The 22035-nt window shown below is 39.4% G+C and overlaps 1 protein-coding gene across 1 annotated transcript in view; it reads left to right on the top strand.

Annotated features, from left to right (window-relative positions):
* The first annotated feature begins 2821 nt into the window (after positions 1–2821).
* The window catches only part of CEP170 (centrosomal protein 170kDa), an 86022-nt gene continuing 66808 nt past the window's right edge, over positions 2822–22035 (top strand). The window contains exons 1-6 of the mRNA XM_005882440.2: positions 2822–2841; positions 3859–4004; positions 8248–8337; positions 15666–15744; positions 21367–21425; positions 21514–21676. Of these exons, the coding sequence (XP_005882502.1) occupies positions 3900–4004; positions 8248–8337; positions 15666–15744; positions 21367–21425; positions 21514–21676 (496 nt within the window). The 5' untranslated portion in view covers positions 2822–2841; positions 3859–3899. The remainder of the gene's footprint in view (positions 2842–3858; positions 4005–8247; positions 8338–15665; positions 15745–21366; positions 21426–21513; positions 21677–22035) is intronic.

The raw sequence follows: 22035 nt of genomic DNA, 5'->3' as shown, positions 1-22035 counted from the left end.
AATCAGTGAGTATATGCAAATTAACTGTCAGCCAAGATGGCGGCCGGCAGCCAGGCACTGAAGCGAGCAGGGAGGCTTGCTTGCTGCAGACTCCAACGTTCCCCGCCTCACTTGCCAGCCTCTCAGTTGCAACTCTAAGCAACTATATACTATGTTGCAAATAAGAAGCTAAACAAAACCCCAGAAAAGGGCTTCCATTCAGCCGGGCTCGGACCGCAACATTGTATCTATGTTTTCAGCAGCGAGGCCTCAGAGCTAAAGCTGGCCCAAAAAAAAAAAAAAAAAAAGAGAAGAAAACAAGGAGCGGTTGGAAGCTTTAGTCACTCGCCAGCCGGAAAACAGCCCTCAGCCCCTCACCCAGACTGGCCAGGCACCCCAGTGGGGACCCCCACCCTGATCCAGGACACCCTTCAGGGCAAACCAGCCAGCCCCCACCCATGCACCAGGCCTCTATCCTATATAGTAAAAGGGTAATATGCCTCCCAGCACCGGGATCAGCGGAGCAGCGAGGCTCCCGGCACCGGGATCAGCATGACAGGGGGCAGCGCCCAAACCCCCTGATCGCCCTGCAGCTCTGTGTGTGACAGGGGGCAGCGCCCAAACCCCCTGATCGCCCTGTGGCTCTGTGAGTGACAGGGGGCGGGGCCACAACCTCCCTATCCGCCCTACTCTGTTCGTGACAGGGGAAGGCACCCCAACCCCCTGATCAGCCCTCCTCTGTGCCTGATAGGGGGGAGCTCCCCAATCCCCTGATTGCCCTGCGCCTCTGCGTTTGACAGGGTGCAGCACACCAACCCCCTGATCGGCCCTGCTCTGTGGGTGATAGAGGGCAGCCCCCCAACCCCCCCCTGCCCACGGGCCCTGATCTGTGTGTGACGGGGTAGAGCCATAACCTCCCCATCGGCCCTGCCACGAGTGTGACAGTGGTGGCGCCCCAACCCCCCTGATCCCCAACCCCCTGATGGGCCCTGCTCTGTGCATGACAGGGGGAAGCTCCCCAACCCCCTGATGGGCCCTGCTCTGTGCATGACAGGGGGCAGCGCCCAACCCCCTGATTGGCCCTGCTCTGTGCGTGACAGGGGGTGGCGCCGCAACCTCCCCATCGACCCTGCCTTGAGTGTGACAGGGGGCAGTGCCCCAACCCCCCAATCGGCCCTACCCTGAGCGTGAGTGAGGGTGGCATCGCAACCTCCCGATCCGCCCTGCTCTGTGCATGACAGGGGGCGGCGCCCCAACTCCCCAATCAGCCCTGCTCTGAGCCCGACCAGGGGCTGCACCTAGGGATGGGGCCTGCCCTCTGCCACCCAGGAGCAGGCCTAAGCCAGCAAGTCGTTATCTCCCAAGGGGTCCCAGACTGCGAGAGGGCACAGGCCAGGCTGAGGGAACCCCCCCCTTCCCCCCCGAGTGCACAAATTTTTGTGCACCGGGCCTCTAGTAAATAAATAAGAATTTCAGAAAACTCGATCCTGCTACCATGAGCTTAACAGTAAGTCCTGATTTTAATTATTTTTTTAAAATATATTTTATTGATTTTTCACAGAGAGGAAAGGAGAGGAATAGAGAGCTAGAAACATCGATGAGAGAGAAACATCGATCAGCTGCCTCCTGCACACCTCCCACTGGGGATGTGCCTTCAACCAAGGTACATGCCCTTGACCGGAATCGAACCTCGGACCCTTCAGTCTGCAGGCCTACGCTCTATCCACTGAGCCAAACCGGTTAGGGCAGTAAGTCCTAATTTAATGTAGCAGATAGATCAGTTCTGTGATGTAAAGCAAAGCAGCATCTAACAAAGCCAATATTACCATAGGCTAATTGATACAAGCAGAAGTTAAGTTTTTATGGCATCTCATCAACATTTATAACAAATAAACGATGCTATTCCAGGACCTGCTGTACTTAAAAACATTTTTAATGAGATTAATGATGAAATGTATGGATGTGATGTTTTTAAATTATATGTTGTGCCATTATTTGGAAGATCTGTGAACTCGGGGAACCAATATTATCCAAGTGACTAATGCATGATATTAAAAAAAAATCCCTTTAGAGTAGAAGATGGATTTTCATATAACATGCTAGAGGCTCAGTGCACAGATTCATGCACCAGTGGGGTTCCTCAGCATGGCCTGCAGGGATCAGGCCGAAACTGGCAGTCCAACACCGCCTGCCACTCTTGCTCATCCTGGCCCCGCTGCGCCTGTCGCTGCTGCCGCTGGGTAGGCTCGCTGCTGCTCTGCTGCTGTCTCCCGGCTGCGCCAGCCAGCTGTGAGCCTGTATCTAGCTCCCCTCGGTCAGCTGAGCAGCACTCCCACAGTGGGAGCACACTGACCACCAAGGGGCAGCTCCTGCATTGAACGTCTGCCCCCTAGCTGTCAGTGCACATCATAGCAAACAGTCCAACGGTCGTTTAGGGGCTTTTATATACATAGATTATGTAAAGTTTCATATTCCATATTATAAATAACTTTCATGAAACTATGACTTGTGAAGTTTTGATGTAGCATCAAAGAAAACTATCTACAGTTATATGAAAAGACTATTAAATTCTCTGCCCTGGCCTTTGTGGCTCCAGAGGTCACCCAAGAGGTCACCGGTTTGATTCTGGTCAGGGCACATGCCCGGGCTTAATCCCCAGTAGGGGGTGTGCAGGAGGCAGCCAATCCATGTTTCTCCATTATCAATGTCTCTCTGCGTCCTTCCTCTCTCTCTAACGTCAATACAAACATATTTTTAAAAATAAATAAAATAAACTTTCCTTTCCCAACAGAATGAAGGCAGGTATTTCAAGTTAAACAGTATATGATAGATTGAATGCTGAGCAAATATGAAAATCTACTAGTAAGTCAGACATTATAGAGATTTTTTAAAATGTAAAATACCCCGTGGTTCAGTGGTTGAGCGTCAACCTATGAACCAGGAGGTCACAGTTCGATCCCCAGTAGGGGGCATGCAAAGGCAGCTGATTCATGATTCTCTCTCATCATTGATGTTTCTATCTCTCTCTCCCTCTCCCTTCCTCTCTGAAATCAATAAAAATATATATTTTAAAAATAAAAAATAGTCCTACTTTTCTCACTAATTATTTTTCTTTTGAAAAAAATAATTTTTATTAAAATGTTAGTTACATGAAATTGATTATTTTAAACAAATTGATGAATAACCAGTTTCTCAGTTTTCATTTCTAGTATGGTAAACATATAAAATTCATATAAACAAAATTCTTTTTGGGATCCTTTGTTTGGGAGTGCAAAAGAGTCCCAAGAACAAAAGGTTTAAGAATTGTTGCTTTAGAAAAAAATGTATAAAGAAAGTAAACTTTCTGTAAGGCCAGAGAAATTGAAATTGATGTCTTTGAGAATGTATTCAGTAATCTACACTTGGCAGAAAATCAGCAATTTCTTTGGTTTCCCTTGTCAGTTCTTAATCAGATATAAAAATATTCATTTGAATTTAGAATGTCTTTCTCAAATCATTTGTAAGTTAGACATTTACTTGTGCAATATTGCTAGTGTTGACTGAGTTTAAAATAACACTAATGTGACCATTATCTTGAAGATTACAGACCTTTATAAGTGATGCTCAAAGCCCTTCAGGAAAGTGAAAGAAGTTTATTAAGTTGACTGCATACTTAATTACCTAATGTCTTCTTTTTTAATTGAATTCTTAGTAGAGTTTCTGGACTTACTTGACTAATGAGAACTTGGTAAATATGTTGTTTCCCGGGACCTGTGGACTGTGTTTAGTCAGGGGTAAATGTTTAATGCAATTCTATTCTTAGCCCTACTTACAGGGTTTGGTGATTGGATGCTAAAGCTAAAAATATCTGAATGTGTGTTTTTCTGACTCTCTCTGCAGGATGATGTAGCTTTGCCAAAGACTTCGAAGCTAAGCAAAAAATGAGCTTAACATCCTGGTTTTTGGTGAGCAGTGGAGGCACTCGCCACAGGCTGCCACGGGAAATGATTTTTGTTGGGAGAGAAGACTGTGAGCTCATGTTGCAGGTAATGGAATCAGCCTTCCATGTGTGTCTGCTCAAAACCTGGAATTGCTATAAAATATTTTTCTACTCCTTTGGGGAACACCACTATATAAATTTGAACTTTCTGGCTCTCGCTCTTGTAGCTCTAGCTATCAGTTTAAGTGATTAATTAATTTTCTCCTTGAATCATGTAAAAAAAAAAAGTTCTAAGTCTTGGGGATTATATTTTCAAAAATGAGACTCAAGAGTAGAGAAGTTTATTCTTAAGTAAGAAGATTCACATTAAGCAATTTAAAAATAAGACTGGTAAATAATTCATAAAATTATGTAGCATGAAGTAAAACTGAATTTTCATCATGGACAGTTCAGTGATGCTGACATTCATTTCATGCTGATTTTGGAGATGTTTGTTACGATGCCTTCCAGTAGTTTGAGCATAATTGAACATTTTTGGTATTTACTGACTTTGGTTTAAAGGAGTTATTTTTAAAAAGATAGTTGTAAGATATTTTTGAGTGATGTGATTAGCAGAGAAGTAGATCTTTAGATTTTGAGAGTTCATTATTATAATAGGTCCTGGCAATCTAGAATAAAGTTTATTTCCTTGTCTCCTTCCTCCCCCTCTTTGTTTAAAAAAATGAAAATAAGAACTTAGAGTAGAAATGTTATTAGCCCGTTGGTTCTCATGTGGGGGATCCTGCCTTCCCAAAGCCATTTGCAATATCTCTGGAGACATTTTGATTGTTACAAATGGTGGGCAGTGGGAGGTTGTTGCTACTGACATCTAAGAAGTAGTGACCAAGCACCCAGGGGTGCTGCTAAACTTTCTACACTGTCCAGCGCACTTCCTTCCACCACCACCACATACACACAACAGAGAACCATCTGGCCTCAAATAACAATAGTGCTGAGACTGAGAAATGCTGAATTATCCCGAGAAGAATCTAATTGGCATATGCTCATTACATTTTTACTTTAAAGGATGTATTTTATAGTCTTGAGACAAAAAAGTAAAACTACTATATAGCTTTATGAATAGATGAGTAAGTTGCATATGCAATGACACCTTAATCAAACAAATTCAATGAGAGAAATAGGACAGTACAGAGATTTTCTGGGCTCCTCAGTGAGAGGGAGTGGTGAGCAGGGCAACTGAGAAACAGGCAGTAATGATTCTATTTGGATACTAGAGGCCTGTTGCGTGGATTCGTGCACAGGTGGGATCCCTTGGCCTGGCTAGCAATCGGGGCTGATCAGGGTGGGGGGGAGGTTGGCTATGGAAGTGCACTGACCATCAAGGGGCAGCTCCTGCATTGAGTGTCTGCCCCCTGGTGGTCATTGCCCACCATAGTGACCGGTCGTTCGGTTGTTTGGTCGCTTAGGCTTTTATGTATATAGATAGGCCCATTGGATAGGTTCAGATCAGGGAAACTTATTCATCTGCGAGTGGAAGAGATGCTCTCCATGTGTCATCCCAAAAAATGTGGGAATAGCTAGTTAGGAGCTGCCACGGTCAGTCTCTCCTTACGTGGAAATAAGAAGGTTGCAAATGGAAGCTGAGAGTCCAAGGACACCAATATGGATCCTCGTCCACACTGTTCTAAGGACTTTTGCTCTTTCTTTATTTTCTCACAGAGAGATTATTTATGATCTATTCAACATTTTTGAGAGCCTACATGTACTTGAAATTTCACTTGCCTCACAACATGTAGAGATTTTTATCCTTAGACTAATTCAACTTGGTAAATCCACAATAAGGAGAAATTATTTTCCTAGTGGTACTACATTTGTTTCTTATCACCCTAATAACTGAATTTAGCACTTAATTGATTTAAATAGAGCAACAAATTAAAGCACAGCATGAAGTTTGAATGACTTTTAGCTTAAATGCAGTGGTTATAGCTGTAATTTGCCATAATAGATGGTTTTCCAGGTAAGCTGTAGAGAAGTAGCAGTGATACTACTTTTTATAAAGTTACTCTTAATACTGATATTTGCACTTTGTCCTAGAGAAACCAAGATTTCAGAGAAAATAAAATAATACTAGAAAACAACCTTTAAAACTTGTGAGAAGACCAAGAGCGTAGGTATGATGAATGTTTAGGTATTGTTGGAAGATTGTGTTAGGTCACATACTGTTTCTTCTTAGTGTCAGTTACTTGAATATACAGGTATTGTATTCTAGAAGGAAGGACCAAAACTTTCTTAGTGTGGAATGTAAGCTAATTGGGGAAAAGCTTTTAATTTTAGTAATATGTATTTGGAAAGGATCATTTCAACTAGGATTTACATCTGTATAATTATTTTATTAGATGCTGGCCTGTTCCCCATATGTAGCTGGAGTTAAGTTCTGTTTGTTTGCTTTAACTAAAAATGTCAAAGGTTAACATTTCCTAAGTGCTCTTGTTTTTCTCTCCCCTGTTGTCTTTTGCATTTCCCTAGGGACTCCTTCAATAGTCTGGGTGTGTGTTTGTTTTCCCATTTGTAATCCCTTATTATGTATATACTAGGGGCCTTGTGCACGAATTCGGGGGGGGGGGGGGGGGGTCCCTCGGCTTGGCCAGTGATCCAGGCCGATCTGGGCTGTCTCACCCAGTCTCAATTGGGGCCGATGGGAGCTGGTCGGTCGGGGAGGGACCCCGGGAGGGCTCCAGGATGTGCCTGGCCCATCTCGCTCAGTCCTGATGGGCCAGACCCCAGCAGCAGCTAACCTACCGGTCGGAGCATCTGCCCCCTGGTGGTCAGTGCACGTCATAGCAACTGGTCGAGCGGTCAACCAAATGGTCAGCCGATAGGTCGGACACTTAGCATATTAGGCTTTTATGTGTATACATATAAATTCCTGTTGATGTGATGGTAAGGTTAGGTGGAAGGGGAAGCATTCTATAAAATTCTATGACTTTTAGTTCTCAGTCTTTTAGTGGGGCTGTGACATTCATAGGTACCCCCCACCTGTGAAGGAGTGGGTATTTCCATCCCCCTATGTCTGTTAGAGTCTGCTGAAACTCAAGTTGGTTAAGGTCTGATAAAGTAGTTTTCCTTGAGGGCATGTCATTGGTAAGAACAGAATACTGTGGATGTATTTCTACCTCGTTATATCTTCACCATGAGATCCTTGTTGGAGGTAAAACTAGTGAAAAAGTGATGTCCCCTTCAGGCTATGCCCCTAGGTGTTTTCATCTCTATGTCACACTCAAGTCTGCAGCAATTAGTCATGTTACCTTCAGGTTTTCTACTATTTGCTGCCTGGAGTAATGGGTTCTGCTTCCAGTAGGCTGCGACTCTCTGTATTTGCCTGTCTTAGGTTGGCAGTTGGGCTTATGACCTCAATTCTCTGATGAAAATAAGATGAGATTTTGATTTTCAGTTTGGTCAGCTTTTTTCTTATGAGGATGGGTGCAGTGACTTCCAAGCTCTTTTATACATTGGACTAGAGACACGGAAGTGACCTCTCCTCCCCATTTTGGATACTTCTTTTGCTTCTAGTATATCAAGGTTCACTTAGTAACCCTGTGATAAATGGTTATTGAGTTCCGATTTAGTGGTTCTCAGACCATTTCTTTCAGTGAGTGTATGGTATTTGTTTCCTTTCAGTAAAAGTTTCCACAGGCTTATAGTTTATTTTTCAGGTGCTTCCATCTGCAAACAGCTCTGGAGGGGGAGGGAAGAACTTTAAAGAGACTTAAAGACAATTTTTAAAAATCAGTTTGTCATTTGAATTCTTTTCTGTGACTTTCTCCTTTCAGAGTTCATTTATGAATTCCAGGTTTAGAATCCATGTTTGAAGTTAGGATAATTTTATTCAGGAACATGCCGCATTGTGTCCCTTTTCTCTAAATCTTTGGACTCCTTATACAATTTATGTTGTCGTTTTCAGTATTAAAAGAAGAAAATGCTATAGGGTAGTTTATTTTTACAGTATACGCAAAACATAAAACTATAATTCACATGATTTCCATATTATAATTTTAAATTATAAAAAAAAAACATACATTCAAGAAAGCTGACTTAAATTCTGTCAAAAGTAGAATGTGTGAATTTGGTAGAAAAGAATGTCTTAAAATTATGGCTGCTTTCCTCTTCGGGAAACTGCCAAATGTGCATTTTATAGTGACACAATAAAATACCATTTAATCCACTTTTGCTATGATATTTCCCTATTTTTACTAATCTATTAATATAGAGTATCTAGTAAAAAAAATCTTTGTGCTTGTTGTTTATTCTGGTATTTTCTTATATTTATTAACTTTGAACCATGCCTTCAGTCTCGTAGTGTGGACAAGCAGCACGCTGTCATCAATTACGATGCCTCCGCGGATGAACATCTGGTCAAAGACCTGGGCAGCCTAAACGGGGTAAGTGATGAGTTTATTTTTGGTCTTTTTGATTATCAGTTTAAGGTGGTAAGAAGATAAATCAGATTCTATTTCCTATTTGTATTGTATTGTATTGTATTTCCTTTAGTTTGCATTTTACTTTTATTTTTTACCTTTTAAAATATATTTTTATTGATTTCAGAGAGGGTGAGATAAAAACATCAATACTGAGAGAGAATCATTGATCGGTTGCCTCCTGCATACCCCCTACTGGGTAAGTGAGCCCACAACCCAGGCATGTGCCCTGACCTAGAATCAAACCGTGACCTCCTGGTTCACAGGTTGAAGCTCAACCACTGAGCCATACTGGCTGGGTACATTTTACTTTTAAATGCTTACTAAGCATTTGGGGACCATACAATAGAATATAAAACTAGCCTATTTCCCAAGAGACGGTATAAAAGCAGTAAACACAAGGATTCAGAAAGTTGTTGGTTATTATCTGTCATTTTAAAGAAAATCTTTGGAGACATGAGATGAAAGTTTGACCTCACTGAATGGCTTGAATTTATTTGTGGGAAACCAATCGAAAGCCATGGCAGTAAGAATGCAGAAAAGCATTCTTGGGAGACAGAGAAGTATGGGTTAACTTTAGAAAAGAAAGGTGGAAATGTGGTTTGGTGCTAGATGGTGGTAAACTTAGGACCTTCTATACCAGAGCAGAGAGAAATGAAACATATCCATTTACCTGAACGAATGTGATCTGAACACCAGTGTTCATTGTGGCTTTGATTTCTACTTTGAAGATATTCTGTGTTACTGCAGTGATTTTTTCCCCTAAATCTTCATTTGATCTTTTTACATTGGCAGAATAGAAATAGCCACAGAATAAGAAAAAGCTGAAGTATTGAAGTTTATCCTGCTTTTTTCTCCATTTTCTTATGGGCTCTGCTAACATAAGGAAATATAATATTCTTCATATCTGTGCTATTGAATATCTTAAAATGAATGCAACAGAAAGTAAATGTATCCCAACTGCTTCTAACTGCTACTGCTTTTCAAAACATACATAAAACTTATATGCAAAAACATATGCAGAAAATTGGCAAATATGGTAAAACATGTTTTCTTGTTCTGAATTGGCCTGCTATGGAAGGACTTTGGTGTTTATTCTTTGAGATAATTTTTTTGTAAGTATATTCTTATTGATTTCAGAGATGAAAGGAGAGGGGAGAGAGAGATAGAAACATCAATGATGAGAGAGAATCATTGATCGACTGCTCCTGCACGCCCCCTACTGGGGATTGAGCCTGCAACCTGGGAATGTGCCCTTGACCGGAATCGACCCCAGGACCTGCACTCCGCAGGCCGATGCTGTATCCACTGAACCAAACCAGCTAGGGCTGAGATAATTTTTTTGTCAGTGTGTCTTCCTGTTGGTTTTACTCAAGCCTTTTTTTTTGTTTCATGTGGCACATAGGACTAAGTGTACATTCTTCAGGTTTGAACTGAAATATCTCATATTTGGCATCGCCCACATTTCCAAAGTCAGGCTCTATCACACTTTCCCTTGCCATACCTCCAAACAGCAGCTCCTACTATCCAAATAATTTGTTAGAGTTTCTTCAGCCTAGTACTTCTCCCATCTGCCTTGTCATTTATAAAATTTGTACTTGTTTTTAAAAGTAAAACTCATTCTGGCCAGCATGGCTCAGTGGTTGAGCAGTTACAGTTCGATTCCCCATCAGGGCACATGCCCCGGTTGTGGGTTCGATCCCCAGTAAGGGTCATGCAGGAGGTAGCTGATCAATAATTCTCTCTCATCATTGATGTTTCTATCTCTCTCTCCCTTTCCCTTCCTCTCTGAAATCAATAAAAAAAATATATATTTTTAAAAAAAGCAAACCCCAAATTCCACTTTTTCATGAAGGAAGCAAAGACACAAGGTATTTAGGAATATTAACTGGCTGATGTTAACATGTTGAATGGATTGAAGTAGAAAGAGATACGCAGACCAGGTAGAAGCTGTTTTAACATGAGGCATATCAGGAAGCAAGCGGTTCTGATTTCCAGCTCCTGGCTGCAGAATTCCATTCCTGTCTTCCTTCTCTGCACCTGTAAACCTTGGTTTGTATCTCTCTTTGGGGTGCTTGATTCTGCACCTCATGTTGCACTCTTGCTGTGCTGCACTCTGAGCTCCTGAACATTCGTGTGTCCTTTGCTTTTATAAATATTTTGCAAAGCCCAGCTCAGGGCTCTGCACGGTGCATGAACCCACTAAGTCTTCTTTTAATGGAATTGAGTTAATTTTCTATATGAAGGACTTTAAGACTTGAATTTAGTTCTGTATGTAGAATATTTTTATAATGTCACATTCTGTGTATAAGTCTAGAAAGTTTCATATTGACCACAGTGCTGTTCTAAGGTGTCGTTACATTATTATCTAGGAAATTAGTAAGTGTGAATTACATCGAAGTGAAATTGATGAGACTATGACCAAATATAAAAATTATTTGCTGTTGATTATAAAATCAGGTGAAATATTAACTTCTAAGTTTCTCTAGGCTGGTCTTTCTTATGATTTGATTACAGTGAAAAATTTTATGAAATACAATAACTCACAGAGAGCAGTGTCTGCATGTTGAACTTGAAATCAGGACCTGGGTTTAAATCTCAGTCTGTAATTTACCAGTGGTCTAACCTGGGACAAACCACTTAATCTGTCCGAACTTCAGTTTCCTCATATCTATTCATATTAGTTCCCAAAGTTGTATGGAAATGGAATGAGTTAACGTTTATGAATTTGAAGACTCAATGCAAAATTTAGTTATCTTGATCCAGTTTTAAACCAGTGAAACAGGAATTCATTCCCTCTCTTTAGTATTGAAAGGATTAAGTGTGGCACTGTATGTGGGCATGTGCCTGTTACAGAACTCAAAGCATCCCATGAATGATAAAGGTACTGTCACCCTAGTGACAGCTAGGAAATACACCAGAACTGCCTTTGATAGCCAAAGTCTGTGAACTGCCAACTGTCACCCATTTTATTCATAAGAGAATGTGTAGACTGTTGTTCAGCCTACTTACTCTTTTTTTTTTATAACTTCTTTTCTTTTTGGTTCTCTGATTGAGTGATTTTTTTTCTACCCTGTCTTCTAGTTGACTGATCCGATCCTAGGCTTCCCCTAATCTGCTGTGTATTCCTTCCAATGTGTTCTTCATTAGTGCTCTGTCATTCTTTATTTCCGACTGCTCTTTTTTCATAGTTACTCTGTCTTTTCTCATGTTGTTCAGCATCTTTGCCATCATTACTCTGAACTCTGTTTCAGATAAATTTCTTATCTACATTTCATTTATCTATTCTTCTGGAGAATTCTCTTGTTCTTTCATTTGAGGGTTGTTTTTTTGTCTCCTTATTTTGACTGCCTGTTTGGGTTTGTGACTATGTATTCCAGCCTACTTACTCTTAATATTCATACAATTCTAGAAATGTGAGCATTAGGTTAAAAGTAGTCATTTCAGAAGTAAGGGGATACATGTAGGGGTTATGAGCCCCACTCGAAACCATACAAGTGCTGTAACCTTAGGCAGGTTACTTAATTCTTCTGTTCCTCAACTTTTTAAAATAGAAATAGTAAACTGGCAGTGTTCTCAGATTGTTGTGAAGCACTAAATAAGTTAATAATTTTAACCACTTTTAATAGTCGGGATTTATAAGTGTTAGTTGTTGTTATGGTAAGAAAAACAGTTAAAACAAATTAAGCACCCTGTAGTCCACATACTTTTCTAAAATACACTGTTGTATTTTTTTAAAAGCATTTACCAACTAAACTCAAGCTTTAAATCACTCTACCTGTGACCACTTTCACTTCTTCTCTCTTTAATTTTACCCTAAGCCCAGCCAGTGTGGCTCAGTGGTTGAGTGTAAGACATTTTTAAAATTTAAAATATATATAATACATAATGGCTATAAGATTTATACTCTCAATTATGTAATTTAGTTGCATGAAGATTAAATAGGTATTTATATAGGTCGGTTTGCTTCTGTGAGGTTCGTGGTTTGCATGGGGAGTTTGGGAGCTGGCCTGGCTTGGGCACCCAGCTTCCTTGATGTGGAGAGAACCTGAGATTGTAGTTCAGACCTGAATTTGAAGTCCACAGTCCCCCTTCTGAACTTGGAGCTCTCCGTGTTGCCTCACCTCTGTGCCTCATTGTCCTCCTCTGTCCTGCCTACAGGTAGAGGTCTGATCAAATGGCGCATAACCAAGCCTCTTTTCCTCCAGGCTTATTGGTGAACATGCTTTAGCATTGCTTTAATGAAATGATTTTTTGATGTGTTGTTCTTTGAAATTGTCTCTCCTCCTCTTACAGTTTTAGATCTTCAGGAGACTATTTCCCCCCAGGCGTTTCCACTTCATTTTGTAAGCTAGAATTTTGTGTCTGGCTCATATGTCCTAAGCATCTTTAGACCTTAGGGAATATTTCTGTCATAAATGCCAGCATGATACAATTATGTTTGTTGATCTCTGAAAGACCCAGTCCATGTGTTAAACACACAACAGGTACTTAATATCTAAGAGAGTTGAGCAGTCTTAAGCTTTACAATGGATCTTATAGCCCGGTCGGCGTGGCTCTGGTTGCACTGAGAGGTCACAGTTCAATTCCCGGTCAGGGCATGTGCCCTGGTTGTGGATTCTATCCCCAGTGTGGGGCATGCAGGGGGCAGCCGGTAAATGATTCTCTCTCATCATTGATGTTTCTGTTTTTCTATTCCTTTCCCTTCCTCTCTGAAATCAATAAAAATATTTTTAAAAATGGATCTTAGAGGTCATCTTAGGCATTTTAAGTAAATATGGTGTTTTAGGTTCAGACATTTTAAAAATAAAATTGGCTTAAAACTGTGGCATTCCACTTACACAGTGCACCTGATTGTTTATCTCCTGTTTACTACACACCCGTGAATTAACCTTTTCTTTTATTCTTCTCTTTTCCTGTCATTTTTCTCAGCTTTTTTGTTTTGCAGTTATATATAGAATATTTTGACTTATATATAGAATATTCAAGATAAAAGTTTTAAAACACTCTAAAATATTCATTTTGGGAATGAACCTGAAATTAGAGTGTTAAATGCCTGATGCCTTTGATTTTTCTTTGTATTAATTTTCTTTCTGTGAAGCATGTTGGAAGCATACGATTTAGGATTACTCATAAACCAACCACACTTAGATGTGCTCTCAAGTTGTAGCAGAATTTCACTTCCTCCAAATTATCAGTATTTGAAATAAAGAGCGCAACTTCTTTTTTTTTTAATTTGTCTTTATTGTTGAAAGTATTACAGGTGTTCCCTTTTTTTCCCCATTGACCCCCTCCACCCCACACCTGCCCCTCCCCGGCCTTCACCACCCTGTTGTCTGTGTCCATGGGCTATGCATATAGGCAGTAAGTTCCCAGGTTTTTCTCTCCCCACCCCTGCCTTCCCTCTGAGATTCATCAGTCCGTTCCATGCTTCTGTGTCTCTAAATCTATCTTGTTCATTAGTTTATTTTGTTCATTAGATTCCACATATGAGTGAGATCATGTGATACTTACCTTTCTCTGACTGGCTTGTTTCGCTTAGCATAATGCTCTCCAGGTCCCTCCATTCTGTGGCAAAGGGTAAGGAAAGATTGCAACATGTATTTTGACTGGATTTTTTTCTTCTCCTTGAATCTTGTGATATAACCTTTATATAGAGACCTTCCTTGAGTATTTATCCACTTAAAAATAAATCAAATAAGCTTTGGAACAAAAGCTTCAGAAAAGGAGTGAATCCAGTCAAAAACTTTCTTAAAAATATGTAATAGTTTAGGTTAGGTTTTTGTTGAAAAATATTACATGATTCTTATTGAATGGCTAACTGGATGAAAAATACCCTATATATTTTTTGTCCTGGAAACAGTCTTGTCTCTTCTTGTGTGAGAGAGAGTTTTACGTTAGAGAAAATTCACCTGGGATTGTCTTCATCTGAAGACTTGTGGTCTGATAGTTTGCTTACATTATTATCAGTTTTATCGTTGTTATAGACTAAAGTTCTGCTGTCTCTCTCTTTGAATTTGTCTTATAATTGTGAAATAGTTTCCTGCTTTCTCCTTTATGGACATTAAATGAAAAATTCTGAATTCTCAGTTGATAACTAAACAAAACAAAAAAAAAGGACAAAGATACTGTCCAGATGTCTTTTATATTTTTTTTGAAAGATGTTGCAATATTTTGAGCAACTCAGTAAGAAAACAGAGGGTTGGTGCAATAAATCATGACTTATTTTATGATTGCATCATCCTGCCACCCCTTTCATTACCACGCCACTCACCATATGTGGCTGTGGAGAACTTAAAATGTGAATAGTCTGAAGTACACAAACAAGAATGTAAAATATCTTATGAATTTTTATATTCATTACTTGTTGAAATGGTACTATTTTGGACATATGGATCAAATTAAAAGGCCTGGGAGGAGTGGGTGTGGGGTGGAAGGGATCAATGGGAAAAATAGGGGGGCATCTGTAATACTTTCAACAATAAAGATAAATTTTTAAAAAGAACAGAAAAAAGTATTTATTAAAGTTAATTTTACTTCTTTCTTTTTACCTCATTAATGTGCCTACTAGAACATTTAACAGTACATCTGTGGCTTGCAATCTATTTATGTTGGATGGTATTTATGTTAGGTAATTCCATTATTCTATTTTCTTGTTTTGGTCACTTTCTGCATAGTTAGAAAAATTGATGTGTAATGGTGAAATAATTACAGGCTAGTGAAATAGTAGAATGTTTTATGATACAGGAAAAATATATCACTAAGATCTCATGTGTATATTTGATTCACAAAAGGGTCCAAAGGACTCATCGCAACTATAAAACAGAATGAGTTTTATTTCATTTTCTTAAAAAGTAAATTTTCTTCTTGTTCTTTCAAAAAAGTCTAAGAATAAAAGTAATGAAATGGCAATCCTTGGAAATAATTAGAATTGTCAAAAAAAAAAAAAAACTATCTGAGTCCAGTACATTCTGATGACGTGGAGGGTTCAGGACCCTTTATAACTTATCGGCTTCAGGTTAGAGCTTTTCTTGGCTGTTTTAGGTGTTAGATTTGTCTTGGCAGCCTGGTGGGCGTAGGCTGTGACCTGCTTCTCTCTTTGTTACTAGTCATGAGATAAAGGGCTTAGTATGCAGTATTTTACCAGCGTATGCGATGCAGGACACATTTTATGATACACAAACTGTATTAGCCACCATATATTATGTATGAGTTTTGAGTATTTGCTTTTCTGAAATGTAGTAATTAATGCTTCAATATGTATCCTAACATCTCGTTTTTTTTCCTTGTAGACTTTTGTGAATGATGTAAGGATTCCAGAACAGACTTATATCACCTTGAAACTTGAAGATAAGCTGAGATTTGGATATGATATCCTTATCTGATTTTGTGCATTTATTAAATTCATTCAAAATCTCTACTCTGGTGTACATTAACATTTCTTGAGACATAAAAATTCTCAGTACAGGCATGCTAGAAGTCTTTGTGCCTTCCCATACTGAAATACACGTTTAAAAATAATATATATGTATATATATTTTGTTGCTATGCCTGCTCCTAAAAATAATTCTGGAAAATTTGATGGACCCCTCTATTTTTAACGTTGGTCTCCCTGCAGTGCTATTACATATGTAGTTTGGATATCAAAGAATGTGACTGGGGAGAGGACAGGGGGATGTTTAATATTAGCCCAGCCCGGAGACCTTTTTTTTTTTGGTTGGATGATAATGGCACAGATCAGCCTCTGGGAGGAATGTACAAATTTAACCCTGCCTTGCCTTCCATTCCTACTTTTACTGCATTTTATTTATTTCATCTCTTTGCCTAGTTAATTCAAAATTGTTAATATACTGTGTCTTCTAAGACCCACACTCCCTGATTAGGTACATTATGCACTTAATGTGTATTTTATTTTACTTCTTTATTTTTTATTTTTTAAATATGTGTGTTGACTTCAGAGAGAAAGGGAAGAGGGAGAGAGAGATAAGAAACATCAATGATGACAGAGAATCATTGATCAGCTGCCTCCTGCACGCCCCCTACTGGGGATCGAGCCCTTAACCCGGGCATGTGCCCTGACCGGAATTGAACCGGGACCTCCTGGTTCATAGGTTGATGCTCATCCACTGAGCCACACTGGCTGGGCCACTTAGTGTATATTTTAAAATCTTTTGTTTAAAAATAGGATTCTAAGAACTGAACAGGGACATGACTCTCCTACTGCCTACACTAGGGCAAAGAATCACCAGTAAAGAAAAGGGTTATGATTGGTTGAAGAAGAAGAAAAACATGTCCATCTATTCAAAGCAGTAAGCTTTGTAAAAAGGACTTACTGATATTCCACATTGTGCTGAGTATTATTCTTGAGTGTTGATTTTTTCAATTACTTCCTTTACCTGGAATTTGATATTGAGGAATATATTCAACATATTAGCTACTTGGATGGATTTTTATCACTTGCAGAGAAAATGTAGTCTCAGATAAGTAGAATTTATACTTAGATAAAGTAAATGCATTAACACTTTAAAATCGTTCTTAGAGCATAACTAATTATTATTTTATATTTAACTTAAACTTGATGAAAAACTAGTTTTGTAGCACATCACATAACCTTTATACTTGTAGAGCCTAAGGAATATGTGAAAAGTGAAACCATTCAACATTAACACTTTTGAGTTGTATATTTTAAATCCTTTTGAAAATATATATCCCATAAAATGATTAAGAATTGGCATTAAAACCTTTATTCATGGGTCATTTTCCACCAGCGTAATAAGTTTCATCAAAAAATAAATGCAAGTGGACATTGTATTTAAGTACCTCCTAAACTATTTGGCACCACCTATTTCAAAACATGAGAAAATAGGAAATATGGGTGGTGACCGTGACTTGTCTATACTTGGAGCAGTTTGCTTGGCAGTCTAGATGGTGACTGCTAAAATAATCTAGAGGGGATAAACGTAATTAAAAATTCACTCTTTTTTCAGAGACGTGAAGATTTTTCCTGATTTATGTGGTTAATATCAATAAAAAAAACAAGAACACACTTCAAATTTTGATTTATTTTAACTTTTTAAAATATATATATTCTTTATTGATTTCAAAGAGGGAGAGAGAGAGAGAGAAATATCAATGATGAGAAAGAGTCATTGATCAGCTGCCTCTTGCTCGCAACCCCGCTGGGGATCAAGCCCACAGCTCGGGCATGTGCTCTTGACTAGAATTGAACGTGGGACCCTTCAGTCTGCAGACTGTTGCTCTATCCACTGAGCCAAACCAGTTGGGGCCACTTTTCAAATTTTAAAAATCAAGGGTATTTTCAAAGCTCAAAAGAACTAAATTTAAGAAATTCATATAAGCTATTTGATAAAAGAATGAAGCCTAGAAGAATAGAAGAAAAGTTAAAATCGGTTGTTTAAACACTGTTCCTATAGAGCAGGGTCTTCTGCAAGTTGAACAAGGTATTCATCTGCTAAGGTAAAATGCATATTTTTCCAAAGATGTAGACAAAATTAATAGATTAAAATTTTTCCCTTGAATGGTTTTCTGACATAACTTTTTTAAATTTGTTTTTCTGTTTGTTTATTTTTTAAATATGTTTTTAGTGATTTTTAGAGAGAGAGAGAAAGGCAAAAGGATAGAGAGATAGAAACATTGATTGGTTGCTTCCTGCACGTCCCCCTACTGGGGATCAAGCCTGCAACCCAGACATGTGCCCTGACCAGGAATGAACTAGTGACCTCTTTGTTCCTGGATTGATGCTTAACCACTGAGCAACACTGGCCAGGCTGCCATAACAAATTCCGTGGGTATCTTTTAGGATCTTAGTATACTGTGGACCCTAATGTAGCATAATTGTATATTTCATGATCAGATATCAAATAGGGAATTTTCCCAATGAGAAGATTTGAAAGAAAAAGTTTTTGGCTAACTTTAAGGAGAATTTTTAAGAATAACCTTATATGTGTATTTTTAAATCATAAAAATATATAAATTTAGAAAAAAAGTACTTTATTCCCATTCTTTCATTGTTTAAAATTACTGTATTCAAACATTCTCATTTATCAGTGTCTTCAACACCATGCGAGTGACATATTTTAGTAATATAGCACAGTTTTTTGTTGTTGTTTTTTTAAAAATATATTTTATTGATTTTTTTACAGAGAGGAAGGGAGAGGGATAGAGAGTCAGAAACATCGATGAGAGAGAAACATCGATCAGCTGCCTCCTGCACACTCCCTACTGGGGATGTGCCCGCAACCAAGGTACATGCCCTTGACCGAAATCGAACCTGGGACCTTTCAGTCCACAGGCCGACGCTCTATCCACTGAGCCAAACCGGTTAAGGCTATAGCACAGTGTTTTTTTTGTTTTTTTAAATATATTTTATTGATTTTTTACAGAGAGGAAGGGAGAGGGATAGAGAGTCAGAAACATCGATGAGAGAGAGACATCAATCAGCTGCCTCCTGCACACCCCCTACTGGGGATGTGCCCGCAACCAAGGTACATGCCCTTGACCGAAATCGAACCTGGGACCTTTCAGTCCACAGGCCGACGCTCTATCCACTGAGCCAAACCGGTTACGGCTATAGCACAGTTTTTAAGAGAATATTAATACCCATTTCAGTTGTTTTCGAATGCAACATTTTCTGAAACACTGGAAATGTCTCAAGTAACAAAGTCTCATTGTGTAATATTTGGGAAATTTTTTAAAACTTCCCCCATTTCTTCTGTGATTGGTATTTCCCCAGTGAAACAACTTACTGACTTAATTTTTAAAATACTTTTGGAAGATGTGCTCACAATGATTTCTGCCCCTGGTGTTTTAAGTCCAGGCCCCTAGGAGCAACTGAAACGATAGAAAATTTTGCTCTCATTCTGGTCTTAATTATCATTAAGTTAAAGGATGGTGTCAGAGGTCACATTACTAGTAGATGTAGATGAGTTGCCATGATGCCACTTTTAGATAAACATTTCCTGAATAAATTGAACATAGGAATGATTAAAATTACAATCATATGTAAGGAAATGGGGAATTAACCTATCAATATTAGGATTTTTAAGAAACAAGAATTAAAATTTTTGTAAGTTTATTTTTACAAATTGAGATATAATTGATATATGACTCTATACGCTATTGTTTATTTTGTAACTTACTGACATCATAAGTAATTGTACCTTAGTTTGTCATTTTTCTTAAGCAGCAAGAACAGTCACTTAGGTCTCTACCACAAGAAAAATGGTAGCTTTGGAGATAAAATCTGGGGCAAGGGCAGCCTCAGAATCTCATAGTCATACCAGAGTCCTCAGGAAACTCATGAACTAAACAAGAGGATTCCTGAGTTCTTTGGTAGGCCAACACGCAGAAATCTTTTTGGTAGGTGAAGTCCAAGACCTGTCTCAAGTTTTCCCTGATCTTAGAGTCTCAGTCTAAAGGTGATACTCCAGGCTAGCCTCAGGGAATAGCCTTCAAAAAGGAGCTACCTGGAAGCACCAGAAAACCCTCACAGCTGGCTAAAATCATTGGTGTTTCCCATTGGAAAAATAGACATGACCCTGGCCTGTGTGGCTCAGTTGGTTGAGCGTCATCAGGTGCACTGCAAGGTTGCCCGTTCAATTCCCTGTCAGGGCACATACCCAGGTTGTGGGTTCAATCCCCAGTTGGGGTACGTACAGGAGGCAACCAGTCGATGTTTCACCCTCGCATCAATGTTTCCCTTTCCCTCTCCCTTTTTCTCTCTCTCAAATCAATAAAAATAAAAAATAGAAGTAGCTTTCAACTTGTAAAAGATGCTCTGTTTTCCATTGTAAATGTAAGAATGCTCTGCATCTTCTCCAGCTGTTAATGAGTTTCTTGGGAGTAAAGCTAAACTACTTGACTTTTATTTTTCATTAAGTGTACTTAGTTATGAAATACACGCTTGCATCTATACCAGCAAATATGTACCAGCATGTGTTCATAACAGAAAAGGGAAAATCTTAATATTTCACAGCTACAGGGAGCAGTGTAAAGTGAGAGGGAAGCCCCAGCCTGGGATCAGGTGAGTAGAGTATTGTCATTGGGGTCTGCCCCTCCAATCTCAAGTTCCTTCACTATGGAATAGGAAGCCGGGTAATGGAAATGAAGAGTAGACTCCCCAAAGCTCTTTACAACTCTAAAAAAATTCTGAGTTTTTATTATTTGAATGAGTAGAAATATAAGTTAAATACCCTTACAAGTGTACTGCTCCTAATGCATGGGAAGCCTTTATTTTCCCCCAAGTAGTCATGGTGATTATAGCTTTCTACCCTTGAAGTCATGGGTGCTGTGAATTGGTATCGCACATGGTATAAAAGTCCTTTCATTACAGGATTAAGTAATGGTGGGAAATGTGACCTCCACTGTGTGGTGGGAGCTCTTTTTAATATACAGAGGCATTGTTCTTTGGGGCATAATAATGAAAGCATTCATTACATGCAGCACTTGCTTCTGATCTGTATAGAATCCGTTGTTTGATCATGTAACCTGACCCTATGGCAATTCGCGGGGCTCAGAGATGGCTGTGGTTGCTGTAAGGACCCTAATTATAGCACTTGTTTTACATTCTCAAATGAACTGTATTTTTATCAGTGCTGAGAGTCTGAGTCATCGAATTCCTTCAGGATTTACTCGGGGTAATCACTGATGAGTTACTTCCTTTTACATGTTTGTGATTAGCTGTCAATATGATTTGATCCAGGTGCTCTTTCTTCTTTTCAGTCCCATTGTTAGAACTGAAAATGTCCTTTGTGCTCAGATTCATTACCCAGTTATTGCTTGGAGGCCATTATTGCCAAAGTGTGGAATTACTTGCTAGATACCAAGATTTTCTTCGGTATTTAAAATTGAAAAATTTTATATTTGTGAGCATATTTTAACATTTAAGTCTTAGGGGGATACACTAATTTTGCTAGAATTCCCTGTTTCAAATAGGACAATTTCAAAGTTGTATTCTTCCTTAGCCCTGTTCACATACAAATCTTTTCACTGTAGTACGAGGAGAGATGAGGGTCCCTGAAGAAGCTCTAAAGGTAAAAAGCTTTTTCTTATTTCTTTCGTAAACCTACTGTTTACTAGGTTTGGTTTCACTCATGGATGTTTCACTGCAATGTTTTCTAGCATGAGAAGTTTACCATTCAGCTCCAATTGTCCCAAAAATCTTCAGAACCAGAATCATCCAAATCTGCTTGTGCCAAAAGCGTGGATTCAAAGGTGGCAGATCCTCCACCAGAAGCTCAGCACAAAGCCACCGAGGCCCTGAAGGCTGAGGAGAAGGCCCTGGGTATGCTCCCCTCGCTGAAGACACCATGTTGATACTTAATTGCGAAGTGGCAGGCTTTGTTCTCAAAATCTTGTCCATGTCCAGATAGTAATAATAATCTCTCTATATATAGCCTATCTAATAAAAGGGTAATATGCAAATTAATCATCACTCTGTCACAAAGATGGGGGCGCCCAGTCCCCTCAGCCCCGCCACTGGAGTGTTCGGTCCTGTCAGCCCCTCTGGGGGGAGCGGCAGCCGAGGGGAGGGAGGGAGGGAGGGTGGGTAGGCGGGCCTCCAGCCAGAGGCCGGGCGGGGCGCAGGATGCTGGCATTGTTGTAGACTGAGCTGAGGGACCCCCCCCCCCCCCCCCCAAATTT

This window comes from Myotis brandtii, unplaced genomic scaffold, assembly GCF_000412655.1.
Source record: "Myotis brandtii unplaced genomic scaffold, ASM41265v1 scaffold717, whole genome shotgun sequence".
NCBI classification, from domain to species: Eukaryota; Metazoa; Chordata; class Mammalia; order Chiroptera; family Vespertilionidae; genus Myotis; species Myotis brandtii.
This window is presented reverse-complemented; position numbering and strand designations above follow the sequence as displayed.